This window comes from Amaranthus tricolor, chromosome 13 (assembly GCF_026212465.1).
Source record: "Amaranthus tricolor cultivar Red isolate AtriRed21 chromosome 13, ASM2621246v1, whole genome shotgun sequence".
Classification (NCBI taxonomy): Eukaryota; Viridiplantae; Streptophyta; class Magnoliopsida; order Caryophyllales; family Amaranthaceae; genus Amaranthus; species Amaranthus tricolor.
Window position 1 is genome coordinate 11,090,311 of NC_080059.1, and position 20,191 is coordinate 11,110,501.

Consider the following 20,191-nt stretch of genomic DNA (forward strand, 5'->3'; position numbering starts at 1 on the left):
TAGAATAATTTAGATACAATAATGCTTTTAGATACAAATATACAATAATGAAACTAAGAGTCATTATCATTTTTTATTACTAACAACCAAATGCAATCAATGGAATATTATCTTCCATTACCATTCTTTAGTCATGCACACCAAACAAAAAATCTTCATTACCAATTCTCATATCCATTCCTTCATTACTATTACCATTACAACATTTCATTCCCATTAATTCATTACCATCAACCAAACGGACCGTAAATGTATTATGTGTAGTGTATATCTTATATATATATATTGTCATTTCATTAAGAATAGAAAAAAAAACGGCATTAAAAAAGTAAGATGTATGTAGTTTAAAGTTAAAGCAAAATCTTAAAAAAATGTATGAACTGTTAATACTTTTTAAAATTGAAAATGATCAAACAATAAACATAGACATAATACAACTTGGTAATTTTGCAAATTTATAGGATCGTCCGACCCTAAATCCAATCCGACGATCCAATCCCACCAGGTGATTTCAATCCTGCATAGAATCCCGTCCTAATACCCTTAGATTACCTAGGTTTTTGTGCATATTAATCGACATGATACAAAGAAGCTTCTTTGAACGGATGATGCAGTAGCATAATGATGCATAGATGTATTTATTACCAAAGTATGAGTTGTTTAGATATTATTGTTATTATTATTGTGTAAAGTGTAATAGCTAATAATATTTTTATTTCAAATAATTTTGGAGTGAATTTTGCTTATTGGTTATTTTATTAGAACAACCTAACACATTGTTTGGCGAGGCAAGGCAAGGCGATCATAGAATTAATTTTGTCACGATATTGGTTCACCATTAAAATCTCGTATGGAAAATGACTGTATAATCGTATCCAATACAGTGATTGACGAGGACGGAATGGAAGGTATAGTGTCTAATGGAGACGTAGTTTGTGCGACGCCAAGCACCGAGATGAATTAAACCGCTTCAACACCTTCACTGCTAGATGATGACAGTAAAAATATGTGCAAAGTACCAAAAAGGGTTATGAAATTCAGTAATACGCAGGTAGAACCTGAAAGCATTCCAGCCAAGTTATTACGTTTCCAACTTAAAATCGCAGACAATGGCAATAGTCGATACAGATTAATCAATAAAATTTACCATCAAATGATTTGCAGAATTCTGGATCAAGGACGAAAGACTAGCTAATAAACAGGAGGATAAAATGAACCCACTACAACGTATAAGAAACTTGGCGAGTTAAAATTAAGAGCCCTTCGTAGCTGTTGGATCGTCATTTGATAAATCATCCTCGTCATGGTATATGTTCTCGGCCATCTGCCAGATTTGAAGTATGTTGTCCTCAGCAACACTCGCAACCACCCAATCTTCACATGGATTCCATGAGAAGTCCGAGATTTTGCTAGTATGACCGCCGTGAATGAAAAGCAATTCAGGTGGACCGTCTTCAGCATCTTCTGGAGTTTGTTCCTCGTCAATTCTGCAAATCCCGCAAAAATATTCAAGAACACGTATTATTATCCAGCAGAAGACGGAAAAAAAAAAACACATTTTTTTTCTGCAATGACATTACAAAGACACACAATAGGAGTCTAGGATTGCATCTGTGCACCAACAGCATCTCGGTAATCTAATACTATAATGCAAGAACAAGCAAATGAGTACACTGAGCAGAGAAATCTTCGGTCAGTAAGTTACAGTTCTTGATTTTCCTTTAAAGTGGAAAACTATCAAAGGCAATCTACCTTCTTTTCCTAATGTTTTTCTGTTTCAAGCCAGTTCATCGACAAAGCCAACAGGAAATTTTTTAAAGGCTAGTACAGCCAGGGAATTTCTAGTCGACATAAACAAGTCAGTAAAGGAGATGGCAATTGACATCCACGAAGAGAAACATAACAAAATACGTCAAACACAACATATTTTACGCGGTGAGATTTAGGATTCCCTCCTACGCAAATGCCTGTTTAAATAACAAAATAGAACAGCAACTTGAGTCTCGGTTTTCCTCTTGATAAGTTCATCCTATGTTACTTGGACTTGGATACTGATGTTGATGTTGAATAATGATACGTGTCCAAGTCTCGGATACGTCTAAATATTCAATTTTATGCCTAAAATGAAGTGTTTGAGTGCCACACCAATGTCCAAGAATCAATGATCGGACACAGGTATGTGAACAAAATGAAGAGTCTGAGTAACATAGGTCTCATCTTACTATAGTTCCAACAGTGATACATCCTCACACCACCCCCATTGACACTAGACAATGGATTAATTCACACTTAACTTTTTTTCATTTCCAGAAATAGTCCGTGTATAAGAAAAACATGCAAAAAAAGAAATAAAAACATTAAAAAAATACCTGCTAAGGTCCCACACCATCAGTCTTCTACCAAGACAGCAAGAAGCCAAAATTGTCTCATTTTTAGGACTCCATCCAACTTGGAAGACCTCTTCTCTGCCAGATCATACATTTTTCACAGTAAATGTCAAGGAGTGGAACAATATGATACTTAAATGTTAATAAAAGGTTAATAGAATTTCAATTGAGGGGGAAATAAAAATATGAGCTTACTTGTGACAATCAAAAGTATGCAGCGCGGTGTTGATTTTCCTTAAATCAAACAACTTGACAGTCTTATCAGTAGAGCCCGTAGCGACAACCCATTCATTAAAAGGATTGAAAGCCAAGCAGTTCACCTGACAAGTTGAAATAATATGTAAAGAAAAAGAAAGATTAGGTAACTTCAAACAAGTTTGGAAGGAAAGAGCGGCCACCAAAAAATTATGATACAAAAGCAGCATGAAAATAAGTCCAACTATTGATAAGATTAAGCTAAAACTTTCCACAGATGATAATTACTCCCTAAAACAGGCATATTTTTAAGACGTAATACTGAGTGAAATTTGGAGCCACTACAACAAAACTACATTTGCTTCATGGATTTGTTGCACAAAGTACAAATGACTTCCCAAGTGATCTTCAACAATTACGTACCAAAGTAAATCACAAAGACAAGTTAGCAACATAGAAGGAAATAAAGTAAATATAAGCATAAACAATGTCATGCCAAGAGCTAAAACATAAGTTCAATGAAGTCAGTTACCAATTTTCATTTGTGTTTAAAGAGGGAAAGGGGTAAGGTGAAGCTACATCAAATGCAAAAAAACAATGGTGTCATATTAAATTTAGATAGTATGACAATTTTCTGACGGCTAAAACTGCCATCAAGCCCAGATAATATTTTTTTTCTGTAAGAAAATTGGAAGAACGCAAATAACTTTTTTTTCATCAAAATACCAAAAAAGTTTCTCGCTCACCTCACTTTGATGAGCAATTACAGACTGGACAGGCTTGGTAACTGTTGGAGCTCGAAGGTCCCATATCAGCAGGTACTGATCATCTCCAACAGAACCAAACAAATATTCGTGCCTCATATGCCACGAAACATCCTCAACAACACCTTCATGAACCTACATGACAGTTCACAATCATGATGACGGTATTGCCAACAAAAGAAAAATGAAGTGTGACCATGAAATATGAATGAGATGCTAAATTTCCACCATTATTACGTTGTACTTTATGAGAAAGCTGATAAAAATCAATCATAGTTAAAAACTAACATATGCATGTTTTAAGTTATGATTCATATTGAGTTTGATCACTTTTAATTCATTTGGGTTAGTTTAACTAGAATATTCTACATGTTCAGCATATTGTTTAAATGTGTCAGACATTTTCCATAACTTTGAATCCAAGTGAGCCAATTTGGGACTAAAACCTAACATATGGATATACCTTAAATATTTGCATTGCATCGAGCGTCTTATTTCTAGGAGTGGCATTGATGTCCCAAAGACAAATCTGTGCATCATCAGAGCCACTCAACAAATGCCCTTGCTTGAATTTGCTCCATGATAAACCATATCCTTCGGTGCTGTGACCTCGTAATCTCAAATCGGGATTGCATGCGCCATCTAGTGGTGGCTTTGATGGATGTTTACTGTAGTCAAAGATATATACTTCTGCACTCACTGTTTTAGTGGCAATTATGAATGGGTTCTGTGGCATATACCGGGCTCGATTTACCTCTCCATCATGGTTAATCTGCTGTATAATTTGTACCTGAACGCACAGGATAGATAATTAGCATCACATAATAGCACATTAAAACAGCACATGAGATAAGACCTTGACTCCAAATTCAATGTCCAAGGAGACATATCTATTACTAGCCCTATTAGGGATACAACTTGACCCCCTCACAACCCAACAGTGGCAGAAATAGAATATCAGGCTAACTAATCCAGCACTATCATCACACAAAGAATTTGCCCAACAGTTTAGGTTGGGCCCATGAAGCAACTACAGACCCTCATCTTCTCAAAAAAGAAGCAATAGCATCCAAACCTTGCAATAAAAGCAAATTGAACTCACAAAAGTGTATATTGCCAATTCTGAGCTAATATAACCAATTGTAAAGTGTAACTTAACATAAATAAAAAATTACACATTTTTAATGAGCAAATTTCTAGAAACTTGTTGCAGATCTACACTAATATCATTTGTCCATATAAACACTTAAGATCAACACCTTCAAAAACAATATGAAAGAAAAGCCAAAGAAGTATACCTTTCCATTGGCGCACCCAAACCCACCAAAATCAGACCGTTCATCGTCATAATGTCGGGCATCATTCTCGGCATCTTCAAGAGGAAGTTGAACCTGAGCTAGCATAAGATAATTGGGCTCATTCTCTGAAGTATGAGTTCCTAAAATCATCTTCTGGACCGAGTAATCCTTCCCTGGAGGCTCGTCTCGATCAGGGAGCCACTCAACGGTGAGAGATGGCCATTCAAGAGCATGGGTAATCACCAAATCATACAAAAAAGGAGTATTTTTCTTCCATATCTTATACTCCTCGTTTTTCAATCTCTCTTCTATCTCCCCTCTCATCTCATCTTCATCTTTCCCCATTGGAATTTCTATCCACTCAAAAACCCTAAAATTAAAAAAAAAATCAGTATCAAACTCTCCAAGATTAGTCCAAATCAACGAATCTTCAATCTTTTCCACCAAAAGCAATCACCTTTAAACACTTAACACAAAAAGTAACAAATCACTCAACAGTATAGTTATCGTACCGTTCTTCCTGAAAAGAAAAATCAAATCTTCAGAAACAAAATTAAAGTCGGAAAAGTTCTAAAATTAACAAATTCACATTCTAAAAAAAAAATTGGTATAGAATACACAGTATTAAGAAACACGGTTGAATAATCTAACCCTAAAAAGGACATGGATTGAAGTAAATGTAAAAACTGTAAATTAAAGCTAGGTTATGAGAAATCGGTACAGGTATTAATAAGAAAATTAAGGGAAATGAGTAAATAAAGAGAGATTGAATTACCTGATGAGAGAGAAATGAGGCAGGAAAGAGGAGGCGGGAGAGAACTGACAAGAGGGGAAGATGGGAGAGGGGAAGATGGGGTTATGGAAGGTTGTATGAAGAGCGGGAAATCAAGTGTAACGAGGGGGAAAAGGGTATACTATTAATAATTAGTTGGCCTTTGTAAAATGGATCAAAACTCATGAATAAGTATCACTTTTTAAATTTTATTTTTACTTTTCTATAGTTTACTACTTTACTTTGCTGGCTTGTTTTTTAAAAAATAGAAAATTAAAATAATATAAATTTTTATATGAGATGGTCTTATTGTTAGACCCGTTTCATATTTTGATTAACAGCTCAATAATAAAAACTTTTAGCTTATGGACTTTTTATTTTAAAGTTGTTTTACGTAAGACGGTCTCATATAAGATGGGCTGTTAAAGTAAACTACTCTCTAAACCCAATACTGAAACCCATTTACATGACTAATTGTAGCATAATTAATTATGATACAATAATAAAAACAATGACATTATTATGACATTTTAAAAGGATAATATTTTATAAGAAAATAACACATGAAAAATAATAATGTCAGTAATGTTTTATTTTTATTAAAATTGAGTTACATAGGTTATATATGTTCAAATTTGTATCTATGGTGATGTTATTCAACTTTTTCTTCTCTTTTTTATTTCTTATTATATGTTATAGATAGATTGTTTGTGAGGTGTTTAAGGACTGATGTAGCATCGGATGTACAATTCAAGTGCTACACGCTTAGAACTTCAAACACAAGGTTCTTTTTAAAGATTTGAAATATGTTTCAAGGGTTTGAGAGGGATATGGAGGTCTGTGTTTGCAAGGTTTCCACTAGCTTCAAATATCGCGAATAATGGTTTTGGAAATCAACTAAGGGATTTTTTTTTTGTGATTTTTTAGTTTATGTGTTTAAGAAAGTGTAATATTCATATATTTCCAAAACAATAATAAATGTTTAAAGCTTTCTAAGAACACAGGGCGAAAGGCATAAGTTTTTATAGGTGAGGCACACTTTTATGTTAACGATTAATAATTTAAAACATATATAGTACTTCAAATAACATGATATTCATATTTTAGTATGAATAAGTTTGAAAACATTCATTATTTGTGCAATATACACCACTTAGCACAAAACTATCATAATGAGAATATGAAGAATTCCAAAATTATTTTCTTCTTCTTTGTATGCCTTTTGTTTTTGTTAAAGAAGCAACAATTTTTTGAACTTCATATTCAGGTCAATGTCGGTTTTTGAGTGTTATTTCTTTTTCGAACAAACAAGCATAAGTTAATTACCCAGTCTAAGAAGAAGGTGCACCAGGCGCATAAGACGTGATGCGCATTGAGACGCTAAAGGAGCACGCCTATTATAGTGCGCTTTGCCTCACTTGGGCGAGGTGTTTTCAGTCAAGTCTGGGCTCGAGGTGCACAAGACGCAAAGTAAGAACGCGCTTTTTAAAGCTAAGATTATTCTCGACATATAATTATAATTCTTCATATCCTTTTTAAATGTCGTATTTGGGATTTGAAAATATTCATTGTTATAGATTTGGGTTATTGCATCAATTTATAAGAAGCAATGACACAAGTAGTAAATTTAAATGAAAGTTTGAAAAACATTTGTAGCGTCGACCATAAAATAAAACTGACGTCAAAAATAATTTTGTCGTAATCAGTTCTTAAAAAAGCAACGCAATAATGTTGGCGCAAAAAAAATTTTAAAAAAATAGAATGAGTTTTTGGCATCGATTTTCCTTAGAAGCCGACGCCATAAACCCTTTCAAAAAATAAATGCAAGTCAATAGAAGTACATTCATAAATCACATCTCATGTTTTTTCAACTTTCCCTCCTTCATTCTCGTTTATCCCTCCATTTTCATTGATCCATTATCCACTAACTACTACTTTTAACATAAAAATCATAATGTGTTTGGGAATAAGTATTTCATTTTAAATTATGGATTATAATTATGAAATCACAAATGAAAAATTTAAAAATGACAAGGTTTGAGTAGTTATTTTCAAATTTTCAACTTTAACTACTTTAAAAATAATGGTGAAATTTAATTCAAATTAAAATTTAAAAATTTTTAATTTGCCAAACAATAAATTTGAGCTAATTTTAAATTTTTAAATAAAATTGTTATTTCCAATCATGGCATAACTTCATTTGTGAAGACACAACTTCATTTAATTATAATTTATTGTGAAAACCAACTTCAAGTGGATTTATAGAAGTGATGATGTTCGCGATCAAAACTATAATGAATTTTTCACATTTCTTTTTTCTTATGTTTCGTTTTTAATGAATTTTTTTAGAATTAAACATAATCTCGTTTTTCTTGTTATGGAATTTTGCGTAAATACTCTTTATTGTTGTTGGTGGCTTCTAACACACGATATTTACGTGTTATGCTCTATATTTAAGTTTGTTCTCTCTTTTTTGGCTTTTATCTAGTATGATATTGTCAATTTTGTTTGTGGGTATTTGAAATATTATGTTTATGAGTATTTAATTTTCCTATATATATGCTATGTTTTCATAGTTGTGTATATACATGTTTTTGTAGATTTTTACTCTTATTTCGTGGGTATATTCAGTTTTTGTATGTAACTTGTATGTCTATATGTGGGTATTTTTTATTATTAATTATTCATATATTATTATGTTATCGAGTATGTGTAAGATTATGAATCAAGTTCAAGTAATTGTTGTCAATAAAAGTCTTTATTCTTAAATTAGTATTTTGGGGCCATGGTTTCTGCTCCATGATCCGAGTCCTATATGTAGTTTAGGCCATGGCCCATGAGTACAAAGTTTTTGTTGGTATCGGTTTTTCCTCCCAACTTACGAAATATAAATTATAAATTAAGTCACATCTGAAACATACCAGTTTGGAATTAGACTCGTTTAAAGTTATAAGTTGAGGCTAGTCCTTAAAAAGAGGATTGATATTTGTCTTGTTTTGGAGGCTCCAATTCTGAGATTTGCACCAAATTCATTAAATAAAAACAAAACATAATGTTCGTGGGACAAGTACAACATACAAATAGAAATATAGGTGTGTTGAATTTGGATAAAGACTCAACTTTCTTTGGGACAACCTAGTAACTCATATATGTTTCATTCTTCTACTTGATATCCTTTGACTAGTGTGGTTTCATTCTTCTTTAAAAATGCTTAACATTTGTTTTACGTTTAAAAATGTTTGCCTATGTAGTACGTTAGTGTTTCAAGAGTTCAAACATTTGTCTCTTTATTTCCCCAAACTTTTGATAAAGGTTGTGTTGTTGTTGTTGTAGTTGATATTCATGTAAGAACTATCGACATTATGTATATTGTATTTAGGATATTGATATATTGTGTTGGATTATTTATATATTGGTTCTAGAGAACTATCTTGTGTGCGGGAATTGAAAGTGTCCTTTACCTTTATCTTTTTTTAGAGATCTGTCTGATTATGTATATTGGTTTTGAAGTATTATTAGGTTATTTATAAATGTTTTAAATAATAGAAATACTTGTAAATACAAAAAAGAACTTCTTGTGTTGGTTATTAAAAAAATGACGTCAATAATCCTATCCAAAGCCATAGTCCTTATTTTCAAAGGCTCAAGCAAAAATTATTAATTTTTTATAATTTTTCTATTAATAAAATGACAAATTATTCAAAATAATCCAATCCTTTATTAATTTTTTTACAATAATTTTAACTTTTGATTAACCATAAATAACTCTAATTTTTAGATGTATTTTCCTTGAACATCACAACATTAAAAATGACCATTTCTAACAGGTAATTTTATATAAGAAAAAAGGAATTTTTTAAAATTTTAAAGAAAAGTAAAGAAAAGACATATCCAAGATATAATAAAAGATATATTTTCTTATAGAAACCCAGAGAAATGAAAGCTTTGCTTTTGTAACATAGAAGTTGGTTTTTCCCCAAAACTTGTTTAAGTTCCTGCAGAATCATCATCATACCTCCTTCTCCTCAGTTTCTTCCTCTAAACTAAGATAGATGGAATATTATCACATTCGATTCATACACATTCGATCAACATTAGATGCAGATCGATGCCATGTTTGGTTGATGAAGATTCCATTCAATCAACGCAAAAGAGTGTAACATAATTCGCCAGTTAATTCGCTTTGTAAATTCGTGATTCGCTCAAAATGACCTTAAAATAGCCTAAAATCGACTATAATTGTTTTTTTTGATTCGCGATTCACAAAGAAATTAGTGAATCATGTGACAGTATACAAGAGCCATGTTCGTAGCTTAATGAACACTAGTGGTCATTTGTAATCATGTGACAAGTTGTTATGGCAATGAGAAGAACACAAGTAGATGAGTGATGATCATGACTAGACCTGTTCAATGGGCCGAGTCGGGCCAAATTTGATCAAAGTCTTAATGGAAAGAGCCAGGTCACTTTCAAATACCGGGCTGGGTAGGGCCAAAGCCCATTTGACCTTACCCCTTAAGACTATAATCTTAACAATACTGCAAGTTTCTGGTTTATAGAAGATGAAACAACACAATATTTTTTGTGCATATTTCCTTCCCTTCACTTTTTTCTGTGCAAAGTATAATCCAATTATTTCCTTCTGTATAATAGAGTGATATACTCTACCATGAACTTATAAGTTATATCCCCAATGATTTTATACTTTCATATTATTTCACATCAAGCAAGAAGTATTAGAAGAATTAAATGGAAATTTTAATCCAATTTTCATCTTAGTTTAACAAAAGGCCTCCACTTATGTGGAATTTAAAAGGATCAGTTGCACGCAATTTTACCAATATCATGTAAAAGATTGTTATCAAATTCTGTTGGAAACATCATTTGTTATCAAACAACAACTTTGATTTCCACTTCATAAGAGTTATATCATTCTATAGCCTTTATATGACCCCACCATGACCCTCTGATGACCTTTTTAAAAACCATTATAATTAAGTCTTATATTGACCTGACTCCGTTAATGACTCATTAAATTGACCCGACCCTTGACCCACTTGACCCGTTAAGTCGCCCCACTTCCTCAAACACCTCTAATGATGACCATAAAGTTTGATAATGGTGTTGATGTTTATTGGTTAAGTTTAATGAAGGTGAAGAAAATGGTGGAAGAGGGGCTCAAAGGCTAGAAAGAGGGTCTCTGTTTTGTTTTTTCAGTTATTTTTTTCATAATAAACTTATACAGTAGGTAACTGGTTATATTAATACATCGTTGGTAAATATGGTGCACCTAAAACCCTTCCTCCATTTTACCTCGTCGTCAATCTACAATCTTCTCCATTTTCTCTACTCTCAAAAATGGCTGCCATACTTATGCGAAACTTCAACTCTAAACGACTACTTCCTTCTTCCTCTCACCAAATCTACCTCTACTCTTCCTCTTGCCGAGCTCTGCTTTCTCCAAATTGTTCATCTTTTATTGCCCAACAACTTTCTAGAAATGATTCAACTTCGCCGTCTTCTCTTTCCTCTTGGTGCCGATCTCTGGCAACTTTCACACGAACGTATGTTTCTAATTGCTTTTATTTTCTGCTTGTTCATACTTTATTTTGTGATCAATTCGTCGAAAATGTGTTTGTTTTCTGTTCCTATTTTAAAATATTGATGAATTGATTTTGCAATTTTCATGTAGGTTTTGTATTAATAAATTGAGTTTTGATGAGCTCTCTATATCATTGGGTGCTTCATTGCAAGGAAATGCTTACATTGATTTCCAAAATAATTTGATTTCTTGGTACTAAAGTTGCATGAAAATGATTTAGGTTGTTCGATTTTAGTTTTACAGTTACTAATTCCTTGGTTCTTTTAGTATGCATTGCTAGTTTGAGGTCCTTCATGAACAATTTCTTTGAGTTCTTAGTGTATAGCAAAATACAGCTTATAAACTGTAGTGTATAGCAAAATACAGCTTATCAAATAGAAGCATAGTTCTTGACTTATTAGCTGCTGACTGTTTCTTATTAGAAATTTTTCTTTACTATGTCTGGATAACATATTGGAAGGAAGCAATAGGAGAGTAGGGAAGGGAGGAATGATTATTGTATTTTTCTTCCAAATCTTTTTAATGTCAGAAATAATTTGTTTTGTTTATAATGTGAAGGTGTTATTCGTTCCATTTCCCTTTACTTTATTTAACTAGATTTAGGTGGGAATTTTGGGTTTTTTTTTTGTCTCTACTGAACTGGAGCATATAGATTGATATCACTTGAGTGATCATTTACAATGGCTTAAGATTAATAATTGAGTTATGTGGAAAAGAACGCATGAAAATTGTTTATTTAGCTCGTTTTAAATTTTCTTCTTCCGTTGAACTATAGGTTTTTAACCAATTTATTTTTTCGTTGATGCAACAGAAAGCCTCATGTCAATGTAGGAACTATTGGTCATGTTGATCATGGGAAGACTACATTGACTGCATCAATTACAAAGGTGGATTGAGCTCGTACTTTTTATATTCTTTCTTATGGTTCAATTCTTTTAATGTTTTTTATTCTTCAGTCAATCTGTCCTAGGAATTGTGGTTAGTTCCTTCTATGAGATTGTTTTCTTTATTTCTTTTTCCCACAAAAATACTGTTGTTTGTTTGGCTAGGTTTTGGCTGAAGCAGGTAAAGCTAAGGCTGTTGCCTTTGATGAAATTGACAAAGCTCCTGAAGAGAAGAAGAGAGGAATCACTATCGCAACAGTTAATAGCTGCTTACTTTTTCTGTTACATCAAGTTACTTGACTGAAGAATACTTATGCACCAATACGTGATCAAACGATTCTGCTGTTTACAGGCACATGTGGATTATGAGACTGCGAAGCAACACTATACATATGTTGATTGTCCAGGACATGCTGATTATGTCAAGGTTAGTAGAGGCTAGGTTGAAGAAATATACAGTATTGTGCCTTTGTTATCATACTAGTGTGTTGAATAATTGGTCCATATATGAGTTGCATGCTATGAGAATCATGCGTTGTGCTCAACTGAGCTAGTTCTTAGTTACTAATAAAGATGGTTTGAGATGGGCCTTACCACAAAGAAAAAAAAAGAGAATTTTGATTTTTTGCCGCACAAAGACTCATTTGTGCATATGCCATTGTCTAGTTGTTCTAGCATCACTTGGTATAACTAGGTATTAAAACAAGTCTAATGGAAAATGTTTGGAGTTTGGTATGTTATTTATTTATTTATGTTCATTGAGGAGTGAGGTCAAACTCAAGTTTGTAATCTAAATTGTGAAGGTTTCCATCTGGTTTGAGATCCCCTTATCTCTGTCATCTCTAAGGGCTGGTTCAGTAATTTTCTATCAAATAGAAAAGGAAAAACTGTACACAAACACTTTATAAGTATCAAATTATTTGTAGAACTTGTGTTGTATTCTAATTAAAAACTAACTTGGTGGTCCCATTTTCCAAGATTGATTGCTAATCAATTGTTTAATCAGTAGTAGTTTCAGGATTATGTGCTTCATTGTTGAAGTTTTACCTGAATTATCATGGCCTTGTCCCCATAATTGCCATTAATGGTAGAGACATCAGTACCTCCCATGAAAACATTTGCTCTTGGTGCTTGTTCCTGATGGATTTGCACTTCCTTCCATGCAAATTAAACATAAATAGCATAGTTGACCTTTTCCCCATTAAAACAGGATTTCCTGCCATAGAATCAAAACTGGAATGAGTAAAATGTTGGTGAATACCACAAATTGGGTTTTGCAATTTTGCTTATATTTGGGGGCTTCGAACTAAGAGAAGATTGAAAAGCTAATATATGGGGCTTGTATGCTGGAAGCTTTGTTGGATTCTGGCTTAACATATGGCGTTGCCCTAACAAAAACAATATATAATGTGGTTTCTCAAATAAGAAGTTAAATAGGTGGTTCCACTGTAAAATAGGTACTTAAAAGGTGGTTTTACAGTGTTTTCCAAGAAAAAAAAATTAGGAAAAATTACCCTGAATAATACGAACTTTCACTGATTTCCCAACAATAATACGAACTTTCAATTAACCATGAATAATACGAACTTTGACATGTGTTTTCCGCTGGTATACCTGACCGGTTTATAACCGGGAGAAAAGGTCACTTCCTCATTTCCTTCATCAGATACTGGACATCAGTCTTCATCTTCTTCATTTCCTCACTTTGCTCTTCCATTTTAATTACTTCTTCCAACATCTCAATTTTTTTTTCCATTTTCATTTTAACTTTCAAAAGGAAAAGAAAGCATGAAAAGCACACAACTGGTAGCTCCACCCAGAATCACTAATAGATCCAAAAGGCAAAAGGACAAGTCTTGGTGAAACTTGCCTTCTGATTTAATTGTAGGATTGTATCACTGCCATGAAGTCGTACATCTTCTGGAATACTTGATAGCGCCAACTGCAATAATGAGTCCTTATCGACATTTTCAATGTATGCTTGCAGTGCATCTAACTCTGACTGAACAGGCAACCCGTTTGAGAGTGCATCTTCCAAAGCAAGCGCACCTTGAACGTGAAAAAATGTGTTGTTTCAAGACCTTGGAAACAAATAATTTTGAAACAATATATGAAACAAAATCCAAGTTGAAACCATCTTCCTTCTTCCACCAGAACGCAACAAAAAGGGAAAGTTATTAAGGAAGCAAAATAATGAACACAGTTACCAAACAATAATCATGTATGGATTGAGAAAATGGAAACAAAATTCCATCCATTTTCGAGTAAATGGACACAGAATTTCATCCATTTTCGACTAAATGGATACAAACCCTAATTTTTGGGATTAAAACAAAATTTAGGGATAAATATTGCAATTGAGAAGAATAAACTAACCATGAATGAGATGATATCTTTGTAGTTGATGCGTGAGAACGAGAGAGAATCAATGGAAATCAGTGAATGTTTGGGAAGAGGGAGAAGCAGCTGCGTGAGGAAGATGCTGGTACTGCATTTTGCAATTTCTTTTCCTTAATTTTATCAGAAAAAAAAAATTTTAAAAAGAGCTCAGCACATTTACCGGTTACAGGTAAATTAGTATACCAGCGGAAAACACATGTCAAAGTTCGTATTATTCATGGTTAATTGAAAGTTCGTATTATTGTTGGGAAATCAGTGAAAGTTCGTATTATTCAGGGTAATTTTTCCAAAAAATTAATATTGAATGAGTATTTTTAATTTCTAAACTTTTACTTGCATGTTTACCCTTTTTAAAAACTTATCATTCATGGTGGTGAGTTTATGTTACCATCCTGTTGAAGACGACTGTGATAATATAGCTTCTGCTTGCACTGATATTGCTTTGCTTGTTATGGCCTTCAACTTTGTTAACAGCTTTAGAACTTGAATTGCCTTAACTATCTATTTGTTGGAGTTAAATGATTGTTGGCACAGTGATCAGTATCACAACTGTATAACGCAACAAATTCTTTTGATTTGCAGAACATGATTACTGATGCTGCTCAAATGGATGGTGGAATTCTTGTTGTATCTGCTCCTGATGGGCCTATGCCACAAACCAAGGAGCATATTCTTCTTGCACGTCAGGTACAACAGTTGCAGTAATAGCACTTGCATTGGTAGAGAACTTTCTGGGTTGCATCTCAATTTTTTTTCAGTCCATTTTATCTATTCTACCTCAGATAATGCTTGATACTTTTTTGTTTATATTGGTGCATATTAGTAGCAAAATTGGTTGAACATGCCACTTTTTAACAAATGAAAATGAGGAAGGTCAAAATAATCGAATAACTTTGGATTGGTGTGACTTGGGTCAGTGATTTAGCATAGTTCATTGCAAGATGCAATTTACTGCAATACAAACTTAGGAGTTTCTGGCTTTCCTGTTTTTTCCTTGTAGACATTGATCACTTTTATAAAAGAAATAAATTGTTTAGGGAAGTACTCCATTTTTGACGTGCCTTTACTGTCCTGTGTAGTACATAGGGTTTGCTTGAATTCTTGCATTACACTGCCTTTTATAATTTGGAATTATGATCTTTTTATATTTGGCTGTAAGTTGTTTTTAAATGTTTCTAAATTTTCTTGTAGGTTGGTGTGCCATCATTGGTTTGCTTTTTGAACAAAGTGGATGCTGTTGATGACCCAGAGTTACTTGAATTGGTTGAAATGGAACTTCGTGGTAACTTTTAAATCCTTGTACAGTATGATAATTTCAAGAGTTTTTGGGTTTTAATTGATGTACTAGTTATTTCTTTGACATTACTTTATTTGTTTGTAGAGCTTCTCAGCTTCTACAAGTTCCCTGGGGAAGAGATCCCTATTATTAGGGGTTCGGCCTTGTCTGCTTTACAGGGAACAAATGATGAAATAGGGAGGCAAGCTATTCTAAAGCTTATGGATGCTGTTGATGAATACATTCCTGATCCTGTTCGCCAACTTGACAAACCTTTCTTGATGCCTGTTGAAGATGTTTTCTCGATTCAGGTATATAGAACTTATATCTGCGCGAACCATTAGAATAGACTATTAGGTGTGCACTGGAGATAAAACTAATCAATCTTCTTGGATCTCTAATCACCTTGGTGAATTTTTATTGTTGCTTAGAATTGTATTTCTAATTTAATAGGCAATTGAATCGTAAGGATACATTCATCTTTCTCTTAAAGGCTTGTCAATTTTTCTCTTGGAAAACTAAAAGAATGGGTCAAGCCTTATAGTAACCCGAAAACAACTGCTTTTACCAATTTTCTAATTTTTCAAAATTGTTTAGTGCCATGTCATCATTTTTTGGTCGGGACCAACTATATATCTCGTCAATTTTTTGTATTGTGAGTTAATATTTCCTTGTTGAAGCCTTAAAGTGGCACGTTGGTCCATTTTTAGAAGAAATATTAATAAAAAGAACTATTTTATATTTTTTTGGAAAATTTCAAAAGATGACAAAAAATTTAAACCCTTGATGGACCCAAACACGGTTAAATCGGAAAATATGCGACCCAAGAACGATTCAGCCTTAAATCACCCAACCAATGTATGTTTTTTGACTTGATAAATAATTTCGTGCAACTTTTTTCTTGTAAACTGTTAATTATTGCTGAAATCTGTTTCTTTAGACATGAATAAAAGATGATGTTTTGGATAATGTAGTGATGAGATCAGCTGTAATTCTTATCATGTTTGGTTCAGGGCTGAGGAACTGTGGTGACTGGTTGTGTTGAACAAGGTACCATAAAAGTCGGAGAGGATGTAGAAATATTAGGGTTGATGCAGGTTACACTTGAAACTTGATCTCTTTTTTGCTTCCAATAATTTGAACGGGATCTGCTGACTTTTAATCTATAATTATGTGTTCAACCAATTTTGACTCTTCCACCTTGGATAGAGAAGTTTCATGATCTGTTTACTAGATGTAAATTCTTTCTTTCCCCAAAAAAATTTTCTGTTACAGGGTGGTCCATTGAAAACTACAGTAACTGGTGTGGAAATGTTTAAGAAAATTTTGGATCATGGTCAGGTAAATGGGTGAAATTTAGTTGCTGGAAAGTAAGTTTTGTTTTACTTGGTATGTGAACTATAACTACAGTATGTACGTATTCCTAGGCTGGTGACAATGTGGGTCTCCTTCTGCGTGGGCTAAAGAGGGAAGATGTATGTAGAGGACAGGTATATTAACCTATTTTGGTTGTTAATGGAGATTCTGTTTCCTAAAATTTCACATTTGCTGTAAATGTATTTGCATTTTTTTTTTCAATCTGTTGGTTTCACTCAAAACCAAAGATAGAACAATAATAATGGAATATTGTCACTTAATACTAAAGGAATAAAGGATAGATTTCGTGTTTTTTTTCTTATTTATTATAAATCATATAGTAGTACTTAAACTCTTAACTGAAAGTTGAGTTTGGTGATCAGACAAAGTGGCGATTTGACAATTATTGTAATACTATACTGGCCTTCCCTTAAGTCAAGGTCAAACTCTTAGGGGACCTGATTGTTTAGTCACTTGTGTTTCTCGATTATAGAAGCAAAATTACTAGAATTGTGCCACTCTATAATAAAGATGTAGTTGCTTGAAGTCAAAATCTGTGCACTTACTGGAAAGATGAGGAAAAAAATTATGCTGGGAACTTGGTATAATTTAGTTGTTTAATGGTTAGTAAAAGTTACTTGTCGACTGTATATGTATATATGTGCGAGCAATGTTCCGATTCAAGAGAAACCTGTTCCTTAAGTCACCCCTTGTTTACTGCAGTTATTTCCTTAATATGGATAAGCTTCTTAATTAATAATTGTCCTTTCCTTTCATCATCTTCTTTTATATGCTTTAATTTATGTCATGGTAAGCCTGTCTTTATTTATTTGGCTCTCTCAAAGCTGTTTCCACTTTCCTTAAGTTCCATGAAAAATCCATCAATAAACAATCCTTAGTTTAAAAAGCCCGCTTAAGGCTAGCGCCATGTGCAGCCGATGAGTTGCGCACTTTAATAGAGTTGGGCAGGTGATTATTTAATGCGAGAGGCTCAAAATGCCTTATAACGTCTACTGGTCTGAGAGCGCCTTCCGACGCTTTTTAGTCTTAGCCTTAGAAATTAGAATCCCTTTTGATGCGGGCACCCACCATGCATGTTTTCTCTCCTCTTCTCTGCTCTTCTTTTCTTTTTAATTTATTCTCTTCTTTTGGGTTAACTGCTTGTTTTTTTGGGGGGTTTTCAAATTTATATTTTCTGGGTTTTGGACGCCTTGCATCCAAAAGCTTTGCCTGCTGCTTAGAGTCTAGGATTTGGGATTTGGGTACCCTTGTTGATTACTGCGCCTCAAGCTTTTTACAACTAAGGGAAACACCAACTTCGAATCAAAAAGATTTATTTCATTGTTGAAAAGATATCATACTAAAAAACTCCATCAACTGTTTAAAAGACATTCCACTGTCAATGTTTTTATATTTTTTCCATTTGCTGTCCTATAATTTAACCATACCTCCCTTCATTTATGACTATGTATGGCTCTACATGACATGTTTACTAAATGCATTCTTTTTTCCTTGTATGTAAAGTTGAAGTAGGGTTTTGTTTCATATTTTGCGCTTTGATACACTTTTTGGATGAATAGATTATTATTCTCAGTAATACACTTTCTTGCTTCTTTAAGGTCGTTGCTAAACCAGGAAGTTGCAAGACATACAAAAAGTTTGAGGCTGAAATTTATGTTCTTACCAAGGATGAAGGTGGACGTCATACAGCTTTCTTGTCTAATTACAGACCACAATTTTATTTGAGAACAGCAGATGTTACTGGAAGAGTTGAATTGCCTGATAGTGGAAAGATGGTGATGCCGGGTGACAATGTGACTGCTACTTTTGAATTGATATCAGCTGTTCCTCTTGAACCAGGTAAGGATGGCTTTTTAGTACGAATCCTTGAGCGATACTCACTTTGCTGTTGGGTGTGGTCTAAAGATGTTTCTTATGCTAGTATATTACGTGGCACAGACATGGTAGTATATTACGTAACAATTAAATGGATTTTAGTTTGAACTTTGAAAAAGTTCGAAGGCAACAACTTGGAATATGAGAAGTTAATTAAACAAATATTTTGCCTATTGTTTTCAGAAGGCAACAAATATGTGGGATGATAAGTTTATGATCTTTCTCTCCATTCTTTCTTCTTTCCCCAAGGAAGAAAGCTTTTTACCTGAGTTGGACTCAATGACTTTCATTGAGTCGAGCCTGTGGTGCTCTCCAGAATTTGTAAGTAGGGCCTGATAGTCTGAGAATGCTTTTATATTCCACTTGATTTGTCGTGTCTAGGGAGTTGTAAGTTGCATTGTTAGAAGTCATGAGGGCCAAAGCATTGTAAGAAGAGGAAATTTGATAGCAGACATGCAATGTGCTGCCTGGAATCTGGATGCTGGCTAAAATGACTGTTTTTAATGTTTTCTGATGGGCGACATTGTTTGAATTAACCCCGTCCAAGTTTACATTTTACTATTTTAGATGAGTTGTACTGGGTTTAAAGCTTATAGTTAATGAAACTTGGTCTGCTAGAGAATATAGTCAAGAAGCAAAAGCCGAAATCAGCATAGTTTTATTGTATGTATTAAGTACAAGAAATTCATAACTAAAATGTAATTACAGCTCTAATGCTTCCACTCTTCATTGTCTGCAACTGCAAATAGGGCAAAGATTTGCTTTGAGGGAAGGAGGTCGAACTGTTGGTGTTGATGTTGGTGTTGTTTCTAAAGTTATCAGCTAAAAATGTCGATTTGTTCATCAAGAATTCAAGTTGGATTACACTTAAGAGGCTTTTGAAGACAAAGATTGGATCTTTGTTGTCGCAGGGTAAAATGTAGGAATTATTTCAAATCAAATAGAAATGGTTTTCGTTTTCCAGGCAATATTTACTTTGTAGTTTGTATTTCACATGAAAAGATAATCATTCAGCTGTTTGATGGTTGAGTAAATAATTTTGTTACTTCACAAGACATAACAAATATGTAAAACTATAAAATATTTTTTTACATAGCAATGTGCGACTTAGTGACGACTATCTCACAAGCAATGATTTGATTTTATAATATGAAGTATTTCATATAACAATATGGAGTATATCTTTTGTAATAAACTATTTTATCTAATAATATAGAAGTAATATGATAAAAAGAACTATAAAATTTCAAATGATGACTTTATAAATCTCTACCTATTGGAGCATTTTACATGTTAAAAATAGCTAGTTTTATAAATCATATAATATGATAAAAAAAATTGGAAAATTTTAAATTGAGCAA

At 33.3% G+C, this 20,191-nt stretch overlaps 1 protein-coding gene and 1 pseudogene across 3 annotated transcripts; one reads left to right on the plus strand and one right to left on the minus strand.

The window, feature by feature from the left end:
- Nucleotides 1–1,059: 1,059 nt before the first annotated feature.
- LOC130797817 (WD-40 repeat-containing protein MSI1) lies at nt 1,060–5,574 on the minus strand. Of its 3 annotated transcripts, XM_057660585.1 has the most exons (8): nt 5,420–5,574; nt 5,102–5,164; nt 4,645–5,014; nt 3,810–4,136; nt 3,329–3,481; nt 2,583–2,707; nt 2,370–2,465; nt 1,060–1,487 (listed from the first exon to the last, which is right to left on the minus strand). In XM_057660585.1, exons 3-8 carry the CDS (start codon nt 4,987–4,989, stop codon nt 1,253–1,255), a joined length of 1,281 nt encoding a protein of 426 aa, XP_057516568.1. In that variant the 5' UTR covers nt 4,990–5,014; nt 5,102–5,164; nt 5,420–5,574; the 3' UTR covers nt 1,060–1,252. The 3 variants fall into 3 exon arrangements, with proteins under 3 accessions (XP_057516568.1, XP_057516567.1, XP_057516569.1); XM_057660584.1 differs by having other exon boundaries at nt 4,645–5,164; nt 5,420–5,568; XM_057660586.1 differs by lacking the exon at nt 5,102–5,164 and having other exon boundaries at nt 5,420–5,555.
- A 5,005-nt stretch (nt 5,575–10,579) lies between these two features.
- Nucleotides 10,580–19,926, plus strand: LOC130797818 (elongation factor Tu, mitochondrial-like; annotated as a pseudogene).
- The last annotated feature ends 265 nt before the right edge of the window (nt 19,927–20,191 follow it).

What these genes read in the sequence shown, in the direction of transcription:
- LOC130797817 (XM_057660585.1), bottom strand. Translation starts at nt 4,989, where the DNA reads ATGGGGAAAGATGAAGATGAGATGAGAGGGGAGATAGAAGAGAGATTG. An exon ending in TTGGGTGCGCCAATGGAAAG is followed by an intron (nt 4,137 to 4,644) that starts GTATACTTCTTT and finishes CTGTGCGTTCAG; the next exon opens with GTACAAATTATACAGCAGAT. An exon ending in ATGGTGTGGGACCTTAGCAG is followed by an intron (nt 1,488 to 2,369) that starts GTATTTTTTTAA and finishes CGGGATTTGCAG; the next exon opens with AATTGACGAGGAACAAACTC.